Raw genomic sequence first — 20,138 nt, 5'->3', positions numbered from 1 at the left:
CGCGCTACCTCCCCTCTCTTGCCTCGCTATGTGACAGGCAGCTTGCTAACAGGGCCTCGGCAAACCCCATGCTTGATTTCACACCCCACTGCTCCTCCTTTGGGGAGGAAATGTGCCATTTTTCTTTCCTTTCACTTCCCGCCCCCTCCTCTCTGTTTCTGTCCTAGTCTTACTCCTCTCTGCCAAGTTCATGGGCTGGGCTTTCAGCTCTGTTCCTCCATTCCTTGCCTGCTTCTACCCTGTGCCATGTCCATCCCCCTCACCAGGCCCCATTTCCCCACACCTCTTTTAGGGAGCAGTTTGATTCTGGCTGCCTTGGAGACTATTTTAATAGGTATACCCCTTAGTACACTGGATTAATATACCTGCTTATCTCTTCTCCCAGAGATAATTTTTTACACTGTAAATTAAATAGGGAAAGGAAAGTCAAAAGCCAATGGAATAGGTTTATTTTTCAATGCTCTCAGTGGAAGGGCCCTGCAAAGGTACATTTCACAGCACATATATAATTGCATAGATGATTACTGAAACAGCTGGGGCAGTGAAGTAAAGCTGCTATAATTTGTTGAGGTAGCTTACCAGTATGGCTGAAAATCGTGCAAAAGCTTGTCCCGTAAACCAGTGAGTTTTCTCGCCAGTCCATTGGCTACTATGAACCTTTTTTGTTTCCAGTTGTTTGAGAGCAGCAGCAAATGCACGTTTTGCTGGGAGGGGCGGGAGATGCCCTGGCACATGCAAGTTCTTGTTGTGAAAGCAGGAGCCTGCTGGGAAACTTCACTGACTTCTCGAGGCACTGCCCTTCCTGGGAGCATGGGATCAAGGGAAGGTCTTCAAGAGTCAGCAAGGTCTCCTGAGCCAACAGAGGCTTTTGAGCCAAAGAACAGAGAAAACAAGCATCTTGTGTTAAGAAATTTTTATTTGTCCTTTGGATCTGTAATGTAAGCACTAAAATTACAAGTGGAAGAAACATCATGCCACAAAATTGCATAGAATTTTTACAAAAATGTGAATTATGCCTCTGAAACAATCATAGATTGAGGAACTGAAAAATATGTACATGTTAACTGAAATATTTCATCCTACTTTGAAAGCAAATCATCAAGGACTAATCAATCACAGACACTATTAATACAATGTACAAGAGCAACACTGATTTCAAAGAAAGGCAAGCAATGATGTCCCTTTAGTTATCTTTCAGTGAATGTTTAGCTAATACATGAGCATTAATTAACATAATTATGAACATGTTAAATCTAAAATGTCTCGCCTTCATTAGAATTTTTAAAATTCTGTTTATACTGCCAAAACCAAGCTATTTTCAGTAGTGTAAAGATATCTGAAGTGCATGACCTAGTTTAATATAGACAGCTCTATTCTATACAGCAGAAAGTCCACGATACAGCATTTCCACACATTCAACACGGAACAAGGCAAATACATAAAAGGCACAAGACTTGCACATCATAAAGACCCTTTTTTCATTATCTTACTCTAGTTCAAGTAATATCAATATTAAATGGTATCTGTTTCACCGAAATAGTTTGAACAATTCAAGATGTACAGTATTACACACTACCTTACACCTGCAGAAAGTGGCACTGTACAGATATAAAAAAATGTGAAGTACAGGAAATGGTCAAATACAAACGTACTGTAAAATGACTACAGCTGATAGTATATTTAATCCAACCACTATATTTATTTCTTCTTAAATATAAATAAAAGGTTAAATGGTATTTGCCCAAGTTTCTTTGAAGACTGTGGTGAAGTCCTGGCTCCTCTGAAGTCCCCGGGAACATAGCGCTGAAATTCAAAGGAGCTAAGATTTTACCAAAAAGCCTGCGCTGTACAATGGTTTCTGTAATGCAATAGTCTTCAGTTTTATTGTGAACACTGCTATCAGTTTATTCTTTTAATAATTTAGACAATACGTCATTTTTACTTTATAAAATGCAGCATTACATCTTGACTCTCTAAGTTTTCAATCAGTGATTAAGATTGATTTCAAAGTGCAAAACAAGGATTAACAGAGGATTTACCTTTCCTAGCATTAAAATCAAAGTCAGATTTTTTAATTTCATGTTCAGAAATTTCATCATCATAAACCAGGAGAGTTTAATCCAAAATATGATCTCCAAACCACATACAATTTTTCTTTCTTTCTGCTCTAAGTTTAAAAAAGAAACATAAAAATACTGTTTGTTTTCCAAGATTTGAACTTATATATATATACACCATTATTTAACTGAAAACTTAAGCTTGATTTGTACTTTATTGCTTAAATTTAAATAAAATAAGTTACTTTAAAGTACTAAAATCCTGAGGGAATGGAAGTAAAGTAACTTAACTGTTACGATGTATTAAAATGCTTCCCTATGTAATTAACTGCTTTCTCCGATTGCTTTTTAATCCAAAGTAAGGCCCCGATCTTGCAAACATGTATGTGAATGTTATTGCCCAGAACAGTTGCACTGAGCCCGGTGGTGCACAGGAGAAGTTAAGTTTGTAGGATCAAGACTCTCGATGCAAACCTCTGTCTTTTGAGCTACTTTATCCTTCACCCTAAGACACCTTGTCACCACACGGCTGAGGGAAAGGCCTGTAGCATTATGCATTGGCTTGGGTACAAATAAGAACCTGTCCGTAATGTTTCATAATTCCTATTTCTATTAGTATGGGAATCCAGAGAATAGCATTTCTTTACCTTTTCAAATATGTCGACTTTCACAAAGTCCCTCTGTTGTCTGACAGACAAATGTGCTGTTACTTCTCTCATGCATATCATACAGTACACTAACTTTGATTGTTCTTATTTTAAGAAGTCAGTTAAATGGATTAATATACATTTTTAAATAACAGTGATCAGGTTTTTATATTCTGCTTTTAAATTTCAGACCTTAGTAAAACTGAACCTCAGTCTTAAAAATAATGGAAGATTCTGTTAAATTTCAAATACTGTAGTCCTAAACATTTTATAATCCTATCAAATTCAGTAAGCTTAAAATATGATACTTAAAATCAATACTTTTGAGTCTGCAAAATATATATCAAATTTATATTCTAAAACTACTTTGATTTACAACACTAACACCACAAAAAGAATTTTATGATTCAATGACTATTTTATAGCAGTATAACCCAGATGTTAGCTTTCATAAAGATTCTCTCTACTCATGTATCCCTGAAACATTTAATTTGGCCAAGAGACCACGCTGACTTCAAATAGAAACATGCTGTGTGTGCATATAGACGGATGTGTATGCACATATAGCTATATATATATATATATATATATACACAAACATATATGCACTCACACAGTGTAACAAACACAGACATACACAGACACTGACAATCTCCAGGCAGAGTTCTTCTCTTTGTTTTCCTCCCGTCCCCACAGTTCCAGGAATTTTCAGCAGCAAATATATTTCTTTCCACGTGATAAACATAATATCAAGACAGCAAGCCACCAGTGCTTGCAAAGCTAAAGAGAATTAAATGTTTCAGTGCAAACGTAAAATGATGGTACAGCTGTCAAGGTGCAGTTATAAAGAAGGAAACAAATATGATTACATACTGTTACAATATTCTTTAGGATCTGTAGTAGTTTGGAGCACTTTGCGTTGGCACTCCAAAAGGAAATCTGCACACATTTGTCTCTGTACAATACACTGGTCTTCATTAAACATTCTTAACAGTGAACACGGCCCGAAAATTACCCATTGAAAATTGGGGGAAAAAAAAAAAAAAAAGAGGATGGCTAACATATTAATTTTCCCATTACAACTGCACTAAGCTCTAGAATAGTAAGATGAAGAATGAGAATGAAGACCTTTGCACAATACTTTTTAGAAAATGTTCCTTTTGGGAAATGTGCACTTGAATGCAGATCCCTCCTGCCTCCCGAAGCGCTTCAGCAACAGCTCACATCAGGAGAGTGGAGACGGGCAGCTGGGGACTGGTGTGCCCTGGCGCATTGATTGTTTCTTGGGCAGTTAAAAAGTAGTATCAAACACTTTTTCTGGATTATCTTCTTCCAATTCCTCTTCACTTTGCAGAGGTTTATGATTTGATTTTCCACTGTCAGACACCAGGGAAGAGGGGGCAGAACTGTGGTCTCCATCTTCGCTGATTTTCCCTTTCATGGCTTCCTGTACAAACTCCAGAATTTCCAAAGGCAGTCTTTTGAATTTGTCTTGATATTCCTGATCAAGTTCCACCTGCAACTACAATAAAAGAGACAAGCTGTCCTCAGGTGTCTCTAATGCGAGCAGTGCTACACTATGGGGAAAGTACCACATGAGTCAAGGGGAAAATTAATAATGCTGTTTTGCATGATTCAAGAACATACTCCTTTCTTTTTCATACCAGCGCCACACATCCAATACACCTATTGATTTTCATGCAGTCATTACAAAGCTGAAGGAACATGCGGTTATTTGTACATAAGGCTGGTTTTGGGCACCATCCTTGGGTACCCAAATCCTTAAAATATATGTGGATTTGACCATATTGGTGTCCATACTCCCACTGGCTTTCACAGACCCAATTCAAGTGCAGTATGGATCATGGACAAGCCTTTGAAAGAGCAAGGCCTTTATTAAGCTCCAGGTAGCGAATCACACATTAATCACACCACAAACATTGCTCTGAGAACAATATAATCACTTTTGCCAGATTTCTTGGGTTGGAGAAACCATTAGGAAAAAATCAGTTGTCAAAGGGAGTCAAAGAGGAAGTAAAAAAAGTTAAATGACATTTCTTAAGGCTAGATCATGGAAAGTTACATTATCTGATTAATGCAGTATGTGTCTTGGACATTACTGGGGAAAAAAGTGTCATATCATCAACAGGATGCAAAAGGCATGCAGAAAGAAATCTGGCTATCAGTCTTCAGGAAGCTGTGGGTCCTTTCCCAGTATTTATTTGTATAGCCTTTGTTTTTAGTGCCCATATTAGGATCTGCATGATCCATTATTTAAAAAACAGTAATGTGCGAGAAGTTTTCAACTGAAGACAAAGCCAATTTTTTTGTCATGACCAATATGAGCACGGCAGGAAGCAAAAGGGGTGAGTTCCAAAGCCAAACCCGCTCCATCCATCCAAGCATCCATCCATCCATCCACCCACCTTCTTAAAAAGAGGGAGTCAGATTCTGCTAACTGTAGCTGCAGCAGTTTTGCAATAGTTTCTTGAGCAACCGTATTTTGAGCTATATTTTTTTCCAGGATGCATAAAGGTGCTGTGAATTCTGATCCTTCGGTTCTGTGCTTGAGCCTACCCCATCTAGTTTCACATCTCTTCACCCCATTGCAATGGCCCTCAACAGGTAATACAAAGTTTCACTTGAACATCAGGACCTATACTAGTCTTGCCATCCTTGACCTGTCCACAGCATGTGGCTTTACCACGACCCCTCCCACTGAGCTCTTCCAATCCCATTCCCCATGCTTCTGTCCTGGTTTTCATCCTGCATCTCTGACTTTATTTTTGTGAGGCCTCTTCTCCTTTCTCCTGATGTGCAAATCAACGTCCTTATCTCACCTGGTCTAGTTCTACATTCCTTAATTAGACAAATTTTGCAGCCTTTCTTCCTCAAGATCTAAGATCTAGCTGTTTCTTTTTGGTTCCCCTGCTAAAGATTCTTTCCTGCTTTGTTTCTGGTGATTTTCCTGCTGTTCTGGCCTCAGTTCCCCACCTCTGTGTCACAGTGCTGATAAACACTGAGTCTGAGGCACAAACGGTTGCATTAAATACACCCTGCCTCTAAAATATCCAACCAGTTCTACCAACTGTTAGACAATCACTACCATAACACCCTTCTTCTTGCGGTACCCTTCTGTTTTCCTGACCTTCCTTTGTTTTCTGGCTTTATGTCCATTAACACATAATTTTTGAAGGGATCCTCCTTTCGTCTCCATTTTGATAACGCTGCCAAGAGTACACATATTATCAGAGGAACAGTACTGTGGTTGGCAGGAAAAACCCACAAGCCACACTGATCATCCCTCACCACCCGGCTCACCGCCGGGGCTCTGCAGCCCCAGGACTCCACTCCTGCTGCCCAGTGACCTTCCCAACCACCAAGAGGCTCCATCTGCACTGCTCTCTACTTCAGAGTGATGGCACCGTGGCACTCACAAAGGTCAGACTGCAAATCTTAAAATCACTTTCTAAGCAAAAAGTCTACCAACATGGTGCAATCATGCTTGTGGTAACAATTCACTGCTAAACAACTGCACTGTCTAAACAAACAGGAGGTGGGGAGGGGAAGGTGAGTCCTTCTCTTTAATTATGATAATTACCCAAAGATGCTATCACAGTGAGAGGGAGATTTATGCCAAACGAGGGACAAAACATTCCTTGGGTTAATCTGGCCAGTGCCACCGTCTTTTCCTGTTGGGGATCGTTTGCAGCTGGGCTCCAGGCTGCCGATGCAGATCCGCAGCAGTGTCCGAGCACCCCACAAAGCCAGTTAAAGTGGCTCCTGCAGGGAGAGGCAGCTTTGCATATGCTATTTTTTTATAAATCTAGGAACTGTGGGAAAGGGTCCAGAGCATTGGAAACCAAAGCTTTATAGAAGGATATTAGTTCCTTTATACAAGAGTGTCTGAGCCAGAGATGAGCTGCTGCATTTCCCCACCTCATTTTCATACATGGAATTACTGAATTTGTAAATTTTGGGTACCTCAGGTATAGAAGGAGGCATTGTAAGATCAAAAATCAGAGAAAGTCTCCTGGCTCTCAACTTCCTTCAGAACCTTGATTTGCTTAATTAGGTTTAAGAGCAATAGAAATACTCGAAATCCCTCAGAAACTGAACGTTATCTGAACCCAGTGCAACAATCGGCATGTTGTTAGATAGCAACTGTGTCTAATATTCACCTCCTAAAGTGCCTCCAGTGGATAATCCCCCCTAAATTGAGTGTTTAATAGAAATGACATGAATCTGGAGCTACCTCCCTCTCTTCGGTGTCTCCAGAGACAGTCTATATAGATATCTAATCATGAGAAGGTTGAAGTTAGTTGAGAAGGAGCAGACAGTAGACAAGGAGGGTTGATTAAAACTGCAACAGTGTGTAAAAATTAGTTTTGTTTTTGATTTCAAAGGCACTGTCAGTCCTTCCCCTTGCTCGGCTTCAGATGAGCACCTCTGAGCCCATTCCCTGACCCTCAAAAGCTATCACACAGGACTCCAGCTGCAGTGAAGAGCACAACGGGCACAACACAGCCATCCCACTGCCAAAGCCGGCCCCTCACTGAAGTCTTCTTCAGTGAGCCTGGGGCTTGCAAACCCACCAGAGTCTCACAGTGCATCAGCAGTGTTTCTCTTTAAACCACCAGTCCTGGGCACAAACATCTGTGGGTCAAGGTTAAAGAAACAAGTTGCCTGCTTAAAACCAGCTGGCTCAAAAAACCCCAGCTGTTTTTCTTTTAAAAGCCTCAGCATGCTTCTATTAGACAATGATAACCATATTCTGTGGCTTTACAGGGACAGTACAGTTCATTCACTAATGGAAAGCTGCCCTCCCATTAGTAGCAGCAGTCATGTATGTCTTTCATTTGGCTTTCTGACGGCATGACAAAGTGCCATGTCAGTGTGTGTGTGTAAGTAAAAACCTCTCTGCACAACCAGCACCCCACCAGACTCCAGCCCAGTGTAGCCTTAGCGTTCAGGATGCTGTCCTCTTGGGTTGCTTCCCAGCACAAGTCCATCTACTCCAATTTCTCTGCCCTCTAGCTACTGAACAAGGTGACCTACACTTGCTTTTAGGATTTTGGACCCAGACAAGGCAGGGAAAATGAGACTGAAGATTAGACAGGCAGATCATTATCTGGACCACTGTTCCCATTAACACGTAACAACCTTCTTCCTTCTGTTATCTCTCTAGCTGCCCTCTAATGGATCCCCTGTCCTCTCTTTAACCCCCAACAAAAACCACATATTAATGTCACCTCCATGTGGCTTTAGTATCCCACAAGGGGTTGGAAACATTATTTCTTGTTCGGGTAAATCACACTCCCTTGTCCTTTACTTACAGGCAGTGAGTTAATACTTTAAATTTTGGAGCCATCACTGTTTGCAGTGGGGTCCTTGGGGACAGGAGATGAATGCGTTAGTCACTCTTGATGGCTATGACTGTGGCCAGAAGCTCTAACTCTTGCATGTATACTTCTATCTACTTACCCTTTATTTTTCACCAAACAGCACTAGTTAAAAACGATCAGCTGATACTCACATCAGCTTTAGAAAATGGGTATGTATCAGTACTATATTTCCCAAATTACAGAAGGAGAGAAATTAAGCCTAGGTAGGGATTAGACCTTGGGAGGTGCTGCCTTCAGCTGCCTCTGGTTTGAAAGGGCTCTCTGCCACTCTGTTTATATGATCGTTTATCAAACTAGACATAACCAGCACAGGCTTGGAACAGGCTGTGGACCAAGCTGTCCTGCTCAAAATAACAGTAGAGATGGTGAGGCTTTGCTTGCAACTGTCCTGCCTCTGGTGGTCGCACCCCACATGGGTTTCCACAGGGGAGCTGTGCCTGAGGGGTCCCTTTGACTTCAGCCAGTGACATTAGGCAGCGTGGGGAACCGAGGGGCTTGGGCTCGTGCACACTCGAGCTCCGGACAAACGCCACCGTATCCTTCAAACCTTGACTACAACCAACGCAGCCCCTAGCCCTAGGGACTGAAAATGAGTGGGGCATTACATGACTAAGCCCGTGCCTTAGTGACAGAGCTCCTGGCGGTCAGCCAGCTGCCCAGCTGATCGGCTCATATTCCCTCTCAATTCAAAGGGCTCTTTGGCATCCTTGGCTACAACGGCTTTCCAAAAAGGGTCATCATTCAGAGAAAGGCCTCAGCAACCCTTCCTTGGAATGTGGGAGGGGAAAATTAATATGGTCAATGAGCTTAAAGCAAGGAAAATGCACTCAGAGAAGGAAACGAGTGGTATTATTAAAACTATTTATAGTATTTATAGCTAGCTGTTATTAAAACTGCCAAAATAACGTAGAATAACATAGCATTAAAATAGCAACCAGTGCATTAAAAACAGTAACTGTGATCAATAAAGAAGCAGAAATTGTGGTTTTAGACTATCCCAATCAAGCCCCTGTAGACTTTTGCATACTTGCAATGTGATCTAATGAACTTCTGTTTCTACCAAGAACAAAAATAAAACGATCACATGAAAAATGCAGCATGCTGCCAACACAAGTTACCAGGAGGGCTGAAGTTCACATGGAGTGTTTAGGTTAAAAAAAAATTAGAAAATTAAGAAACAAAATAAGTATGTTAAACCCCTTAATCCTTTATTATTCCACATTTACGGTGTTTCATATAATCTTGTCCCTGAGTTTCAGCTTCAAATACTGCACTCCTCTCTCTTCTCACTACCTGAAATATATATCATCCCTCTTTTCTACTTCAGAATCTTTTATTTTTTAATTTTCATTTCAGGCTTGTTTTAAAGATAACTGTGGAAAAGCAAAGAAGTTGGGCTAATGAGGTATAAGAATCTAATAATGAGCTAACAGAAGTTTCAGATGTAGAGCAAAGTTAAGAAAAGTTTTGCAGTATCTGAAGCCAGGTTAAGTAGGTATCTGCACAAACATAAATGGCAATCACCATCTAGGACCTCGGGTGTCAGGAGCAAAGGCCTTACTGTGTGCATGAAAAACAACTAGTGGACTAAAACATGACCCTATCATTCACACAGAGAATTCAGGAATGCCTTTGTGGGCTGGTGCTGTTGTCAGCTCCTTGTGAAAGTCTACTGCCTCTATCCCACAGCCTCCATGGTTTGAAGACATAAGGCAGGCATGGAGCTGGCTGATGCGCAGCCCCGCTTCCATCTGACCTCCTCCCCCTCACTTTGGCCACCCAAGGGAAAGGGAAATGGTTGGGAAAAACATGTCCAACCCATCTCCCTTCCTGTCACAGCAACACCTTTGAAGCTGTTCATGTGAACACTGCTGCTCCTTCCCATTGTACCTTCAAAGTGGCGTTTCGGAAGTTAATAATGAAAGTGTTTTCCAAACAATTTTCCCCTCTCTTCCTTCCCCATACAGCTTGAGATACCACATGAGTGGTCTGCACAGCGGTGTGACCTCCGAGTATCATTCTCCTGATGTAAGATCCCATGCCAGAGGCAGTTATCTGATGCAAAAACCAGCAGACTTCCACATGGACTGGGATTCATTCCAGCTCACATGTTTTTTTAAAAAGTATTTTCAGCTCAAAAATAATGGCAGGGTCACTACTTAAAAAGCATCTAAAAAATTAATCTTCAAGCAAAAATGTTTTGAGAAAGTTATGTATAGTTACACACTTTTGTGAAAAAAGCCCACCAAAATGCAATTTTGTTGAATCAAAACCATTAATTACGGACATATTTGTTTTGATGAAGTTTTTCCACTGAAAAAATTTGATATGACTCCATATAAACTTTTTTAAGTCTCAGATTTTCCATTCCACTTGCAGTTCTTCTGTAAGGCCATTTTTTTGAGTTTTGTGTTTCTTCTATCTCTCTTTTTAAATCTATCTTATGCTGCATTATTCATAAATACTTTGCTTCCCTGATCACACTCTTTCTTTCCCTGAATGATGCAGTGAACAATGAAAAATAACCCAAATAACCTGGTTCAAAACTCCAGGTAAAAATGTACTCTGAGAACTAAACAGTTTGGTATCTCCAACAATCTTTGACATTTCCCACAGGAAACTCTTCATAGTCAAGTTTTTAAAAAGATTTTGACAATTTTGGAGTTCTGATTCCAAACGTGAAGTTGCGTTATTTCCCCTTGAGGTAGAGAGCAGCAAAATATCAAAATAATGACTTTTTTTTTTTTTTTTTTTTTTTTTGTATTTGGCTATTGTATTTATTCACCAGTTGAAATGTGATACTAATTTGTATCCGTAAGTACTGTGGCACTACTCATGTGCAGTATGATGTTTAATTCCACATAAACAGTACCTGTTCATTTTGTTTTACTAATGAGAAACTCAAGGACATTAATTTCTTCTGTGCAATTTCAGCAGAATGTATTTTGACAAGAGGCAGTAATTGGTCACTACACAATTTGTAACAAAAGGGGGACTGTAACCTCTACAGGATATTTCTCTTTAGCAAAGCTCCCATATTCTTTTTCGCAGGTCCTTGGAAATGCTTATTTTGTTAAATGATGTTTTCACTGGTCAGCGAAAGTATGTTGCAGCAGAAATACTGGTCTGAGCTTGTGGACCTTTCTCACTCCTCTTCTGTTTCTCTTAAATCTGCTAAAGCCCCAAATACTTATTTTTCTTCCTGCAAATGTTTGACCCATGTGCCTAAAGATAATTTTGAATAGAGGATTTGGGGCTTTTAAGACTGCATCAGACAACAAATATGCATAATGTCAGCGACCTCATTTTAGCTTCCAAAATAGCACATAGAGGACTCCCAGATTAAGGCTACAGAGAGCAAGCAAGCTGCTGTTCTTCTGCTTTTCATTTTCAGAGCTTACTTAATTAGAAAGCCATTCTGGAGGGATACAGCATTAAAAGATATATTTGTAGCAAGAATTGTTAAAAGCAGATGGAGGCTCAATAACGGGGAGAGTGAAATTGAGGAACAGAGCTCAGGGATCAAGTGATTTATAGGCATCAATTTTTGTGTAATTGGAAACAGAAGGAGTTTCTTATTAAGGACCATGTTATTCCCTCCACTAAGCAGATTTCTGCCGGGAAGGCAAAGGAATAACCATGGCTTAGCTGTCCTTGTGCCTCATGGCCACAGTCTCTCTGCAGCACTCACCGTATTATGGGGGCCCACAGAAGACAGTGGCTTGAGGTGAGGACGATGGGTTTGAGGAGACCCGGGATTACTCTGCAGATTTCCAAAAGTGATATACCCACCCCTGCCATGGGGAAGAATGGCCCAAAGCAAGCAGCTGGGTGATGCATTTTTTTGGGAAGCTATTTCTCCGGGCCTGGGAGAGGAGTTAACAACTCTACATGTGCAGAGAGCACCTAAGGACTCTTTTTCTTTCTCTCCTACTGACTACAAGCAAGTGCACAAAGGAACGTGCCACCGTGTTAATACTTGGGCTTAACATAGCCACTCAAGGACAGAATAGCTAAGGGTGAAATGAAACTATTCAGGTAGCTGAGGTTTTATCTCAAAAGATGCTGGAATTAAAGAAAACCTAAGGGCAGTCAGTATCAGAGTTGGCGCAAGGAACAGCACTGCACTAGGTAAATGACAGTCAGCGCAGGAAATGTCTTTACACTGACTGGAAAGCTCCCCTTATGATTCCTGTCCTCAGAAAAGGACATCTCAGTCTCGTTGCATGCCTATCACTGTGTTTTCAAATAACGGTTACTGTTCAGTAACCAATGACAGACACAAGGGACACCAATTCCAGGACTTTCTCTCTGCCAGCCCCACCTCACACCCTTTCTCTCAGGAAAAGCTCCCCCAGTCCTTCACACCCGGTCTAACACACCAAGCCTATCCTCCCACCCCGCAAGGTCTCCCTGCTATTCCCAAGACCAGGCGTGCTTGCTCAGCTGTAGCTCTGTTTTTGACCAATCCACTACTGCCACCCCTGCCTTCCCATGTCAACAGGTTGCACAGTCCAGATACTCTCCTTCAGAAATTGTCCCAAGATGTGCTTGAAAAAAATCACTGTAAACGCCCAAAGCATGTCACAAGCCAAGGAGTCTAGAAACTGTATCCTGTGTCATCTTCCTTTAGTCATGTACTCCCACTTCGATTTCCCCTTCCATGGTTCAGCTTCATGTCTCTTCCTATTAAAGCAAAGGTGATTTGCTATGTCTCCCTAATGTACAGCAAGTCCCCATATAAATGAGTCCTTTAAATATCTGCTGTCTCAAGACATTAGACTGTAATCTTAGGGTCTTCATCAATCTGCGTCTCCACCTTTATTAACTGCAACCTCAATTAAACCAATGGGACTATGAAGAAACCTGGGACCCGGGCTTCTAGATTTTAACACTCTTGTATAGAAACTCATATCATCTTCTTGTATGGTAAACCAAAAGCTATTCCAAGAAATAATTAAAAACTAAATGTTTGAGTGATGAGATGCCCATCAGTGTTGCCCAGTTCATACATGTATTATATATACATATGCCTGTACTGTACCTCTGCTGAAAACTTTTGAGTCATCACAGCAAAAGGCTAAACTGGTGATCTTTTCCTACTGGCAGTTGTATTATTAGTAGTATTTCCAGATCTCTTTCAAGAGATAGCTTATACTGAATTCTATGGGAGGATTTTCTTCACAATAATTTTTGTTTCCCGTTTCTTCATCAGTACAGCAGTTTATTCTCATGCAAAGCCCTGCTCTATGCCTTGTAAGCTGCATACTTGGAATCACTCTTCTTTCTGATGACTATTTTGTGTAATTGTTTCCTTTTGTGGATAAAATGCTTTATTAAGCTGTCAAGTTGTTTTTTTTTTGATTATAAATACGTGACCTATGCATCTCATGATGCATATGAATAAAGATAGTTTGAGCTAGTATGAATGGGAAAAAAAAATCCTCTCTATGAGCATGTATAGCATTTTAAGGCTAGATTCTGCTCTTTTTCATTATCACTGGAGGAACTTAGCTTCACTGTAAGCAAATCTGCTCTGTTTCAATGCAATAAATCCAGAGAAACTCCACTGAAGTCTCATCTATCATCAGTTACTGCCCTTAGTTTATTGGGGTGGATCCAGGGTAAATAACTCTAGTGACATAGCTTAAAAAGAGCTTCTTAACTGGTCCTTTTTATAAAGTGCTGTCCATATTTTGGAGACTGTTTTCAAAACAAACAACAAAACAAGATCAGTGCCTCCATTACCTTCTAACAAGTGATTTTTTTTTCCACTTCCAATGATGCTTCCAAGGCCCTCTGTAAACCGGCAGCTGAGTGTCCAACAGCACAGGCCTTGGAAGACCAGCAGTATTGTACTTCTCCGCTCAAGAGGTCATAACAGTCCCTTGGAAACTCCTTTTAAATGACATCTTGAGGTTATAACAGCAACAGTATATTCCAGAAATATTTCAAATCCCGGGTGAACTGGAGAATGCTGGACTCTCAGAGCTGTGCAGCACCACGGCAGCCGAGCAGGATGTCTCCAGGCGGCCCTGGAATCCACAGGGCCACTTTATGTATAATGTGTTTTGCCTAAAAGTGGTGCTGTCCTGCAGATCAAGAGATTCTGGCTATTTTTGAAGGAGGAGAGAGACAAGCGAAGAAAGCTTCAGGTGCTTAAGGCCTCTTGTGTGAGGGCTCAGGAGCTGATGAAGTACAGATCTGAAAAAAATGTGGTGAAACCTGCACCACAGCTTTTGGATCCTTGCCTGAACTGAACTCTGAATACAGTTTAACAGAGTGTTTTTCAGTCTCTCACATCGACCTTGCTAATAGATAATTATCGTGTTGCCTGTGTCTGACTCTTGGCAGGACAACTCTAACAGGTCCCACTGGTATCACAGAAAATTCCCTCCAAGTAGAGATGTCTCTCAAATATGACAATGAAAAGCAAATAAATAATCTATTTCTCTGTCTCTCTCTAGTGGCATCGCTGTTCTACTCAATGGAAAGGGAACAGAGGCATCCTATGATTATGTCTGGCACCTCCTTTCACTGCGACACCCTGCTCTGCTGTCCCTACTTAGCCTAGACTCTCAAGCCTGTTTCGAGTAGAAAGAGCTCCTGACATGCACTGAGGTCTGTGTATCTTGAGACAGCATGTTTCTTAAGGTACATGTTCACTGTAATTTCCATGACATTGATAATTGTCAGGGAACTGCATGGAGGTTTAGAAGTAAGCTATCATTAGTTCAAAAAATAATCACACTAATAAAGGCTTATGCTGCACTTTGAAGTTTACCTTGCACTGACTATACCTCTTCACATCAGAAAGCCTCTGCAGGATGGAGCCTCACTGAAAAGTCTGCTTGGAAAATGACTGAGCAGTCAGTCCTTCTGTTAATATCCTGTTAAAAATGAATGTTTTTAGACTAAAAAGCAAGCAGGCTCTGAATAGAGATCAAAGCCTTAGAAGTTTCATTGAAAATCTTTTCAAGTAGTTGCAGTTCTGTAATCTGTTGTAACAACGAAGGCTATTCCAAAATATTTCCTAACTCATTAACAACATGAATCTGGCTTCCTCTTTACTATTAGAGATGTGCATTGACTCTCCCCAAATGATGAGCCAATTTAGTGACTGAGTCATTACTTTCTAACATAACAAGCCAATATAAAAAATCCACTGAGAACCTGCAGAAGCTTAACAGTGGAGACAGAGCTACTGTCCATCATTTTCTGTCTTCCAGAAATGATTGTATTTTCAAGTGTCACCAATGTTTTTGAGGCTGTTTAAGCATGACAAAAAGTTGGGAGTTGATTCAAATTTATATATTGATGTTTATGTTCATTATTATAGAATGAACATCAAATGGAGGTGTATAGCCGCTACTAAGGATACAGTCTGATATTGTTTATGGCTGCTCTATGTTTATATATTACTATTATATTCACATCTCTCTACTTCCACCATTATTTCATCCATATATCCACCACTTCTTGTTGTTTCGTGCTGTATTACACAACATACTTTTATTTTGACTTGAGAAGCAAAATCAGTGTGGAATTTTAACTGCAACTCTTAAAAACTTTATAGCTTAATGTAAGAGTGGCACCGCCCAGAGGTTCAACCCAATTAAAAATAGCCTGAATGTTTTTACTTCCCGATACTACAATGAACTTAAAAGGAAAAAAACCCTCCTCTTCTTGTCTGTACTGCTATTACTGGATTAAGTAGTACTATGCAATGGGAGGTTAACGGAGCCATCCTCATGATTAAGTTCAAGGGATTAATATTTCAGTTCAGTTGTTTTTTATTTAAATATTTTTTCCAAAGGTCATATTAATGCTGACTACTGCAAATGCAGGCAACTCTCTAATTACCCATCAAGTCTAAATGAACCATGCAGAAAACTTTATTTCAATGATGTTCAGCAAGCATCCTGCAATGCAAAAATTGACATGTAAGGTAACCTCATAAAGCTAGATGAACAACACAAAGCCTGTCCCACTGCTGTGCAGAGTAGCTTGAATTCATGCCTGTTCAGGGGCACACCCAAAGTTCACTTAAGTCTACAAGAAGATTTTAATGGGTTTGGGATCTACAGTACCAGCAACAATATAAGCACAGGCCCAAACTAACCAGGTCAAAGGAAGGAACCACTGGCACAAAATGGCACAAAGGGCATACTCCTTCCCCAACGGAGATCTGCAGGTAAACTGACTCACGAAGGAGAAGTGCAAAAGTTTCAGAGGTTCAGGATTTCCAACTGTCTTGTCTTAGCAACTTAAGTAAACTTCAAAGCATGGAAGAGTCTAGGAAACAGTACCAGGTTGCTGCTTAAAATCCAAGTCTGCTTCAGCAGACAGGCAGAAATAACAAATGACCACAGAGAAGGTCAGATGCCATTCCTGCATCCAGACCTGCCCACCTCTCTCTTTGCATACAACTTGCTCGGGGTTTCTGTTAAGCACCTGAGCTCCATGAAGAAGGGAAACCACTGAAGGTGTTTTGCCCTCCTAATGCTTATTATGGGTGAAGGACTACCACCCTGATCATGGTGCAGCCCAGCCAGCCAGCACAGATCCTGAGGCCAGCTCTTCTCAAGTGGAATCACTCAGTGAGCTATGGTGATAGAAAATGTGCATGTCATAGCGCTTGAGTGTTTAAGTCTGTACGGTGGTATGCTTTTCATCTTGCCATGCAGTTGGACATCTTAAAGTCCTCTTGAACAGTTCTCTTAATGATATTGCCAATAGCATAGTTGAGTTTTTGTGGTCAGACCTTTCTGCTGCCAGGAAAAGGGATGTGCAAATTCCCTAGAAGCCATCAGAGACAGGAAAATAAGGGATACTACAGCTTAAAACTACTTAGAGAATCAGTTCCTTTGGTATCCCCTTTCCTCACTGATCCCAGTGGGCCACAGCACATGGAGGTCATGCTGGGGCCTCATCCAGATCTCAAGCCTATAGTAAGAGTGAGCTTTCCTACTGACATCAGTGTGTGCTGGATTTGGTGCCTGGCTTCTCTCCTTCTGAAGTTAATGCAGTTCATCGACATTTAGTTCACCAGAGGGTCAAGCCTGAACTGAGATAAATCTCATGGAACTGCACTAAGTCCTTTGCTTTTTTTTTCCACTGAGAGGCATGCTATCAAAATGTATAAGATGATCTCCTTAGAGCTCCAAATTGTTTTAAATCTGATTTCATTTATGTGTATCACTACTAGTAGCTTCTATCTTGGAAAAGTTTCCTACCATGCAAAACCTTATTTAAGAAAAATAATAATTGGCAGTAGAACAAAACCTCTTTCCATTATAAGAACTTATCTTTTTAATGGTCTATCAGTGTTTTATTATTACTTTGGTACTTGACATCTTCCAAAAGCATTAAAAGTTCTTGAGAGGTCTTACAACTTTACAGCGTATTCTCTGATGCCAATTCTGATCACAATCTAGTTGAAGATAAATTTAATGAACGCTAGAAAAATAAAGGCCTTTCATAAATGAAAAGGTTATTTGAGGAAGCAAAAGAATACTATAAAAGCATTGGTTGCGTGGTTTAAAGCTCTATTTACAATATGTGTAGAATACACATCTTTGTTGAGGATAACAGAAGTTTATCTTGAATTTTGGGAGTATTCCAAATGATGGTAGATAAGTATCACAAATTAATGAGATTATTAACCTGCAAAAACCCCTTTTAGAACAATTACTGTAAAATGTAATTTTTCCCCCATCTCATGGAAATGTATTTAGAACTATAGAAATACAGACAGACATTAGATTAAGCAATGAAAGTGAATAATTAAGTAATCTGCTACTCTATATAACAGCAAAAACATTATTCTCTGTTAGTTACAGAAGTTATTCCTAAAAATTCCTTATCACTTATGTTATTTAAACTTTCTTACATATCAATTAGTTTGAAATAGTAAGTCTTTAGGCTATTCATTAATTGCAGCACTGTAGACCGTTCTGTATTTAAAATTATGCAATGAATATTAAGCTGAAGCACCAAGCTGACTTGGCTAACAAAAAGGGTTTCCTCAGCCCTTCGTATAAAGAAGGAAAGATAATGGGGGCACTGAATTCACAGGAGAACTCTTTCTCAGTTTACTATTCTGTCTTGTCACATGTTAACGCAGACTACTGAAGCCAAAAGCCGTTATCCACATGTTTAATTTGCAGTGTTGTATTTTCACTGCATTCATTTTCTGATCGCATGGTATGACTGTTTCCAGACAAAAAAGAACAGAATTCTGGCTATTATGCAAAGGAAGAACAGGAACATATGTAACCCGAAGGACTGCTGATTAAGAAGATTCTTCAACAGGATCATTTACAAATGCAAGGTAAATGTCGATGGGAAATTTAAATAGTTTATTGACTCTTTTAGAAGTTAGAGGGAGGCTGGTTGCAGGGGAACATCTGGTCTGTACATGAGGAGAAGACACAAATTTTAGTTTCTCTCTCTCCTGCTGTCACAGCTCTAGGCTCTCAAAGAAGGCTTCAATCCACTCTTTTAAGTCTAGCTGTCTTTGCAGAACAGATCTTAGGACAACTGAATTTCTCTTGTCTGGTTGTATTTTGCTTCCCTGATACACTGAAACTACAATTTGGCATTTGTACCATTATTGGTGGTTCATGCTGACATCTGTCAGAGGCACACAGCATGGAGTGCCACATCAGTTGCAGCTGCTGGCTGCAGCCGCTGTCCTTCCTCTGCGGCAGCGATGATGGGAAGTGGGATTATTTCAAAGAGTGCAGCCATTAATTGATAGGTATTTTTTCCAAATCCCTCTATGCCTTAGCATGAATGAGGAGTCAAAGATAACATTCAGCTGATTCAAACAGATTTCAGGAATGGTGTCTCCCTGCTGTAGAGATTAGAAAGAAAGCAGCTGAAATGTTCTGTGTTGAAAAGCCTGCCTGACAGAGGTGATGATCACACCTGAGAGTGATGCTTCTTTAAAGTCAGATAAACCACAGCAGCTCGCTATCTGTCAGTCTTCTCTGCATGCCATACCAGCAGTTACAGGGCGGTTTCACCTTACTGTCTCCTGTATCCTATGCTTCATTGTACTTTTAAATAAGAAAAGGCAGAGCATTGGGCAGTTAACTTCCCATATGTAATACAGCTCTTCTTATCCTCAGACAATAGTGGTTTACACTTCTGTGCACAAAAAGAGATATCCCCTTTAACATTCAGCCTAGCCACTGTGAGATTTCATGTCAGTATCTTGCACTCAGTATGTGACTCTTACAAAAGACACTAAAAATGTTCTCTATTATATGCATGTTTATTCAAAAAGTGCTCCTACTAATATTAATAAATGAAAACAAGGGTGAATACTCTGTCAATCCTCTTATGACAGGTCTGTGTGCTTGTGCCTGCATATACTCACAAAACAGAGGAAAAGAGGAAGGGATCTGATTATTCAGTAAATCAAAATAGTGACTTCACTGGCATAAACACAGATTTTGTATAAAGATTCACATTACTGAAATATTAATACAGAAAACACATTTTGTTCAGGGAGGACAGGTACAAAGAGGGTCTTTGGTGAGATACTTATCAAGGATCTTTATTTTTTTTCTGATCTCCAGCCTACTGTAAGAGAGGGACCTGCTGAAAGTCTCTGGGTAATGACAGAATTGGACATGAAAATGGACACTGTCATTGTGGGCACCTATAACAGATGGTCACACTAGGAAGAATGGGTGGTGAAGCTTACTTACTTGCCCAGAAAACTTTTCAAAAAGGAATACAGCAGGGCACAGAATACTTCAACTTCTTAGCAGGCACCATTCATATTTACAGTATGTTCTCTCTACTTCACTGGTGATTGGATGTGAAAACAGACACCTATTTCACATAAAAGATCAGGACCTGTGAGCGGGTTTATTGCTTTTTCACACTATATCAATTCCTGCAGCAGCCAATAGAGATGTTCCTGGCCTATGTAAAATCTCAAACATGGTTTATATCACTGACCTAAATCTGCTTATGAAGGAGACACAAACATTAAAGGGCAGCTGATATTGCAA

General features: G+C 40.2%; 1 protein-coding gene across 1 annotated transcript in view; it reads right to left on the bottom strand.

Annotated features, from left to right (window-relative positions):
- Positions 1 to 898: 898 nt before the first annotated feature.
- The window catches only part of PLCB1 (phospholipase C beta 1), a 397,493-nt gene continuing 378,253 nt past the window's right edge, over positions 899 to 20,138 (bottom strand). The window contains exon 32 of the mRNA XM_026844689.1: positions 899 to 4,226. Coding sequence (XP_026700490.1) covers positions 3,996 to 4,226 — 231 coding nt within the window. The 3' untranslated portion in view covers positions 899 to 3,995. The remainder of the gene's footprint in view (positions 4,227 to 20,138) is intronic.

The sequence above is a fragment of the Athene cunicularia genome (genome assembly GCF_003259725.1).
Source record: "Athene cunicularia isolate RWA chromosome 3 unlocalized genomic scaffold, athCun1 chr3_part1, whole genome shotgun sequence".
NCBI classification, from domain to species: Eukaryota; Metazoa; Chordata; class Aves; order Strigiformes; family Strigidae; genus Athene; species Athene cunicularia.
Note: the sequence above shows the minus strand (reverse complement) of the source record. Positions and strands in the feature narration are given on the sequence as shown.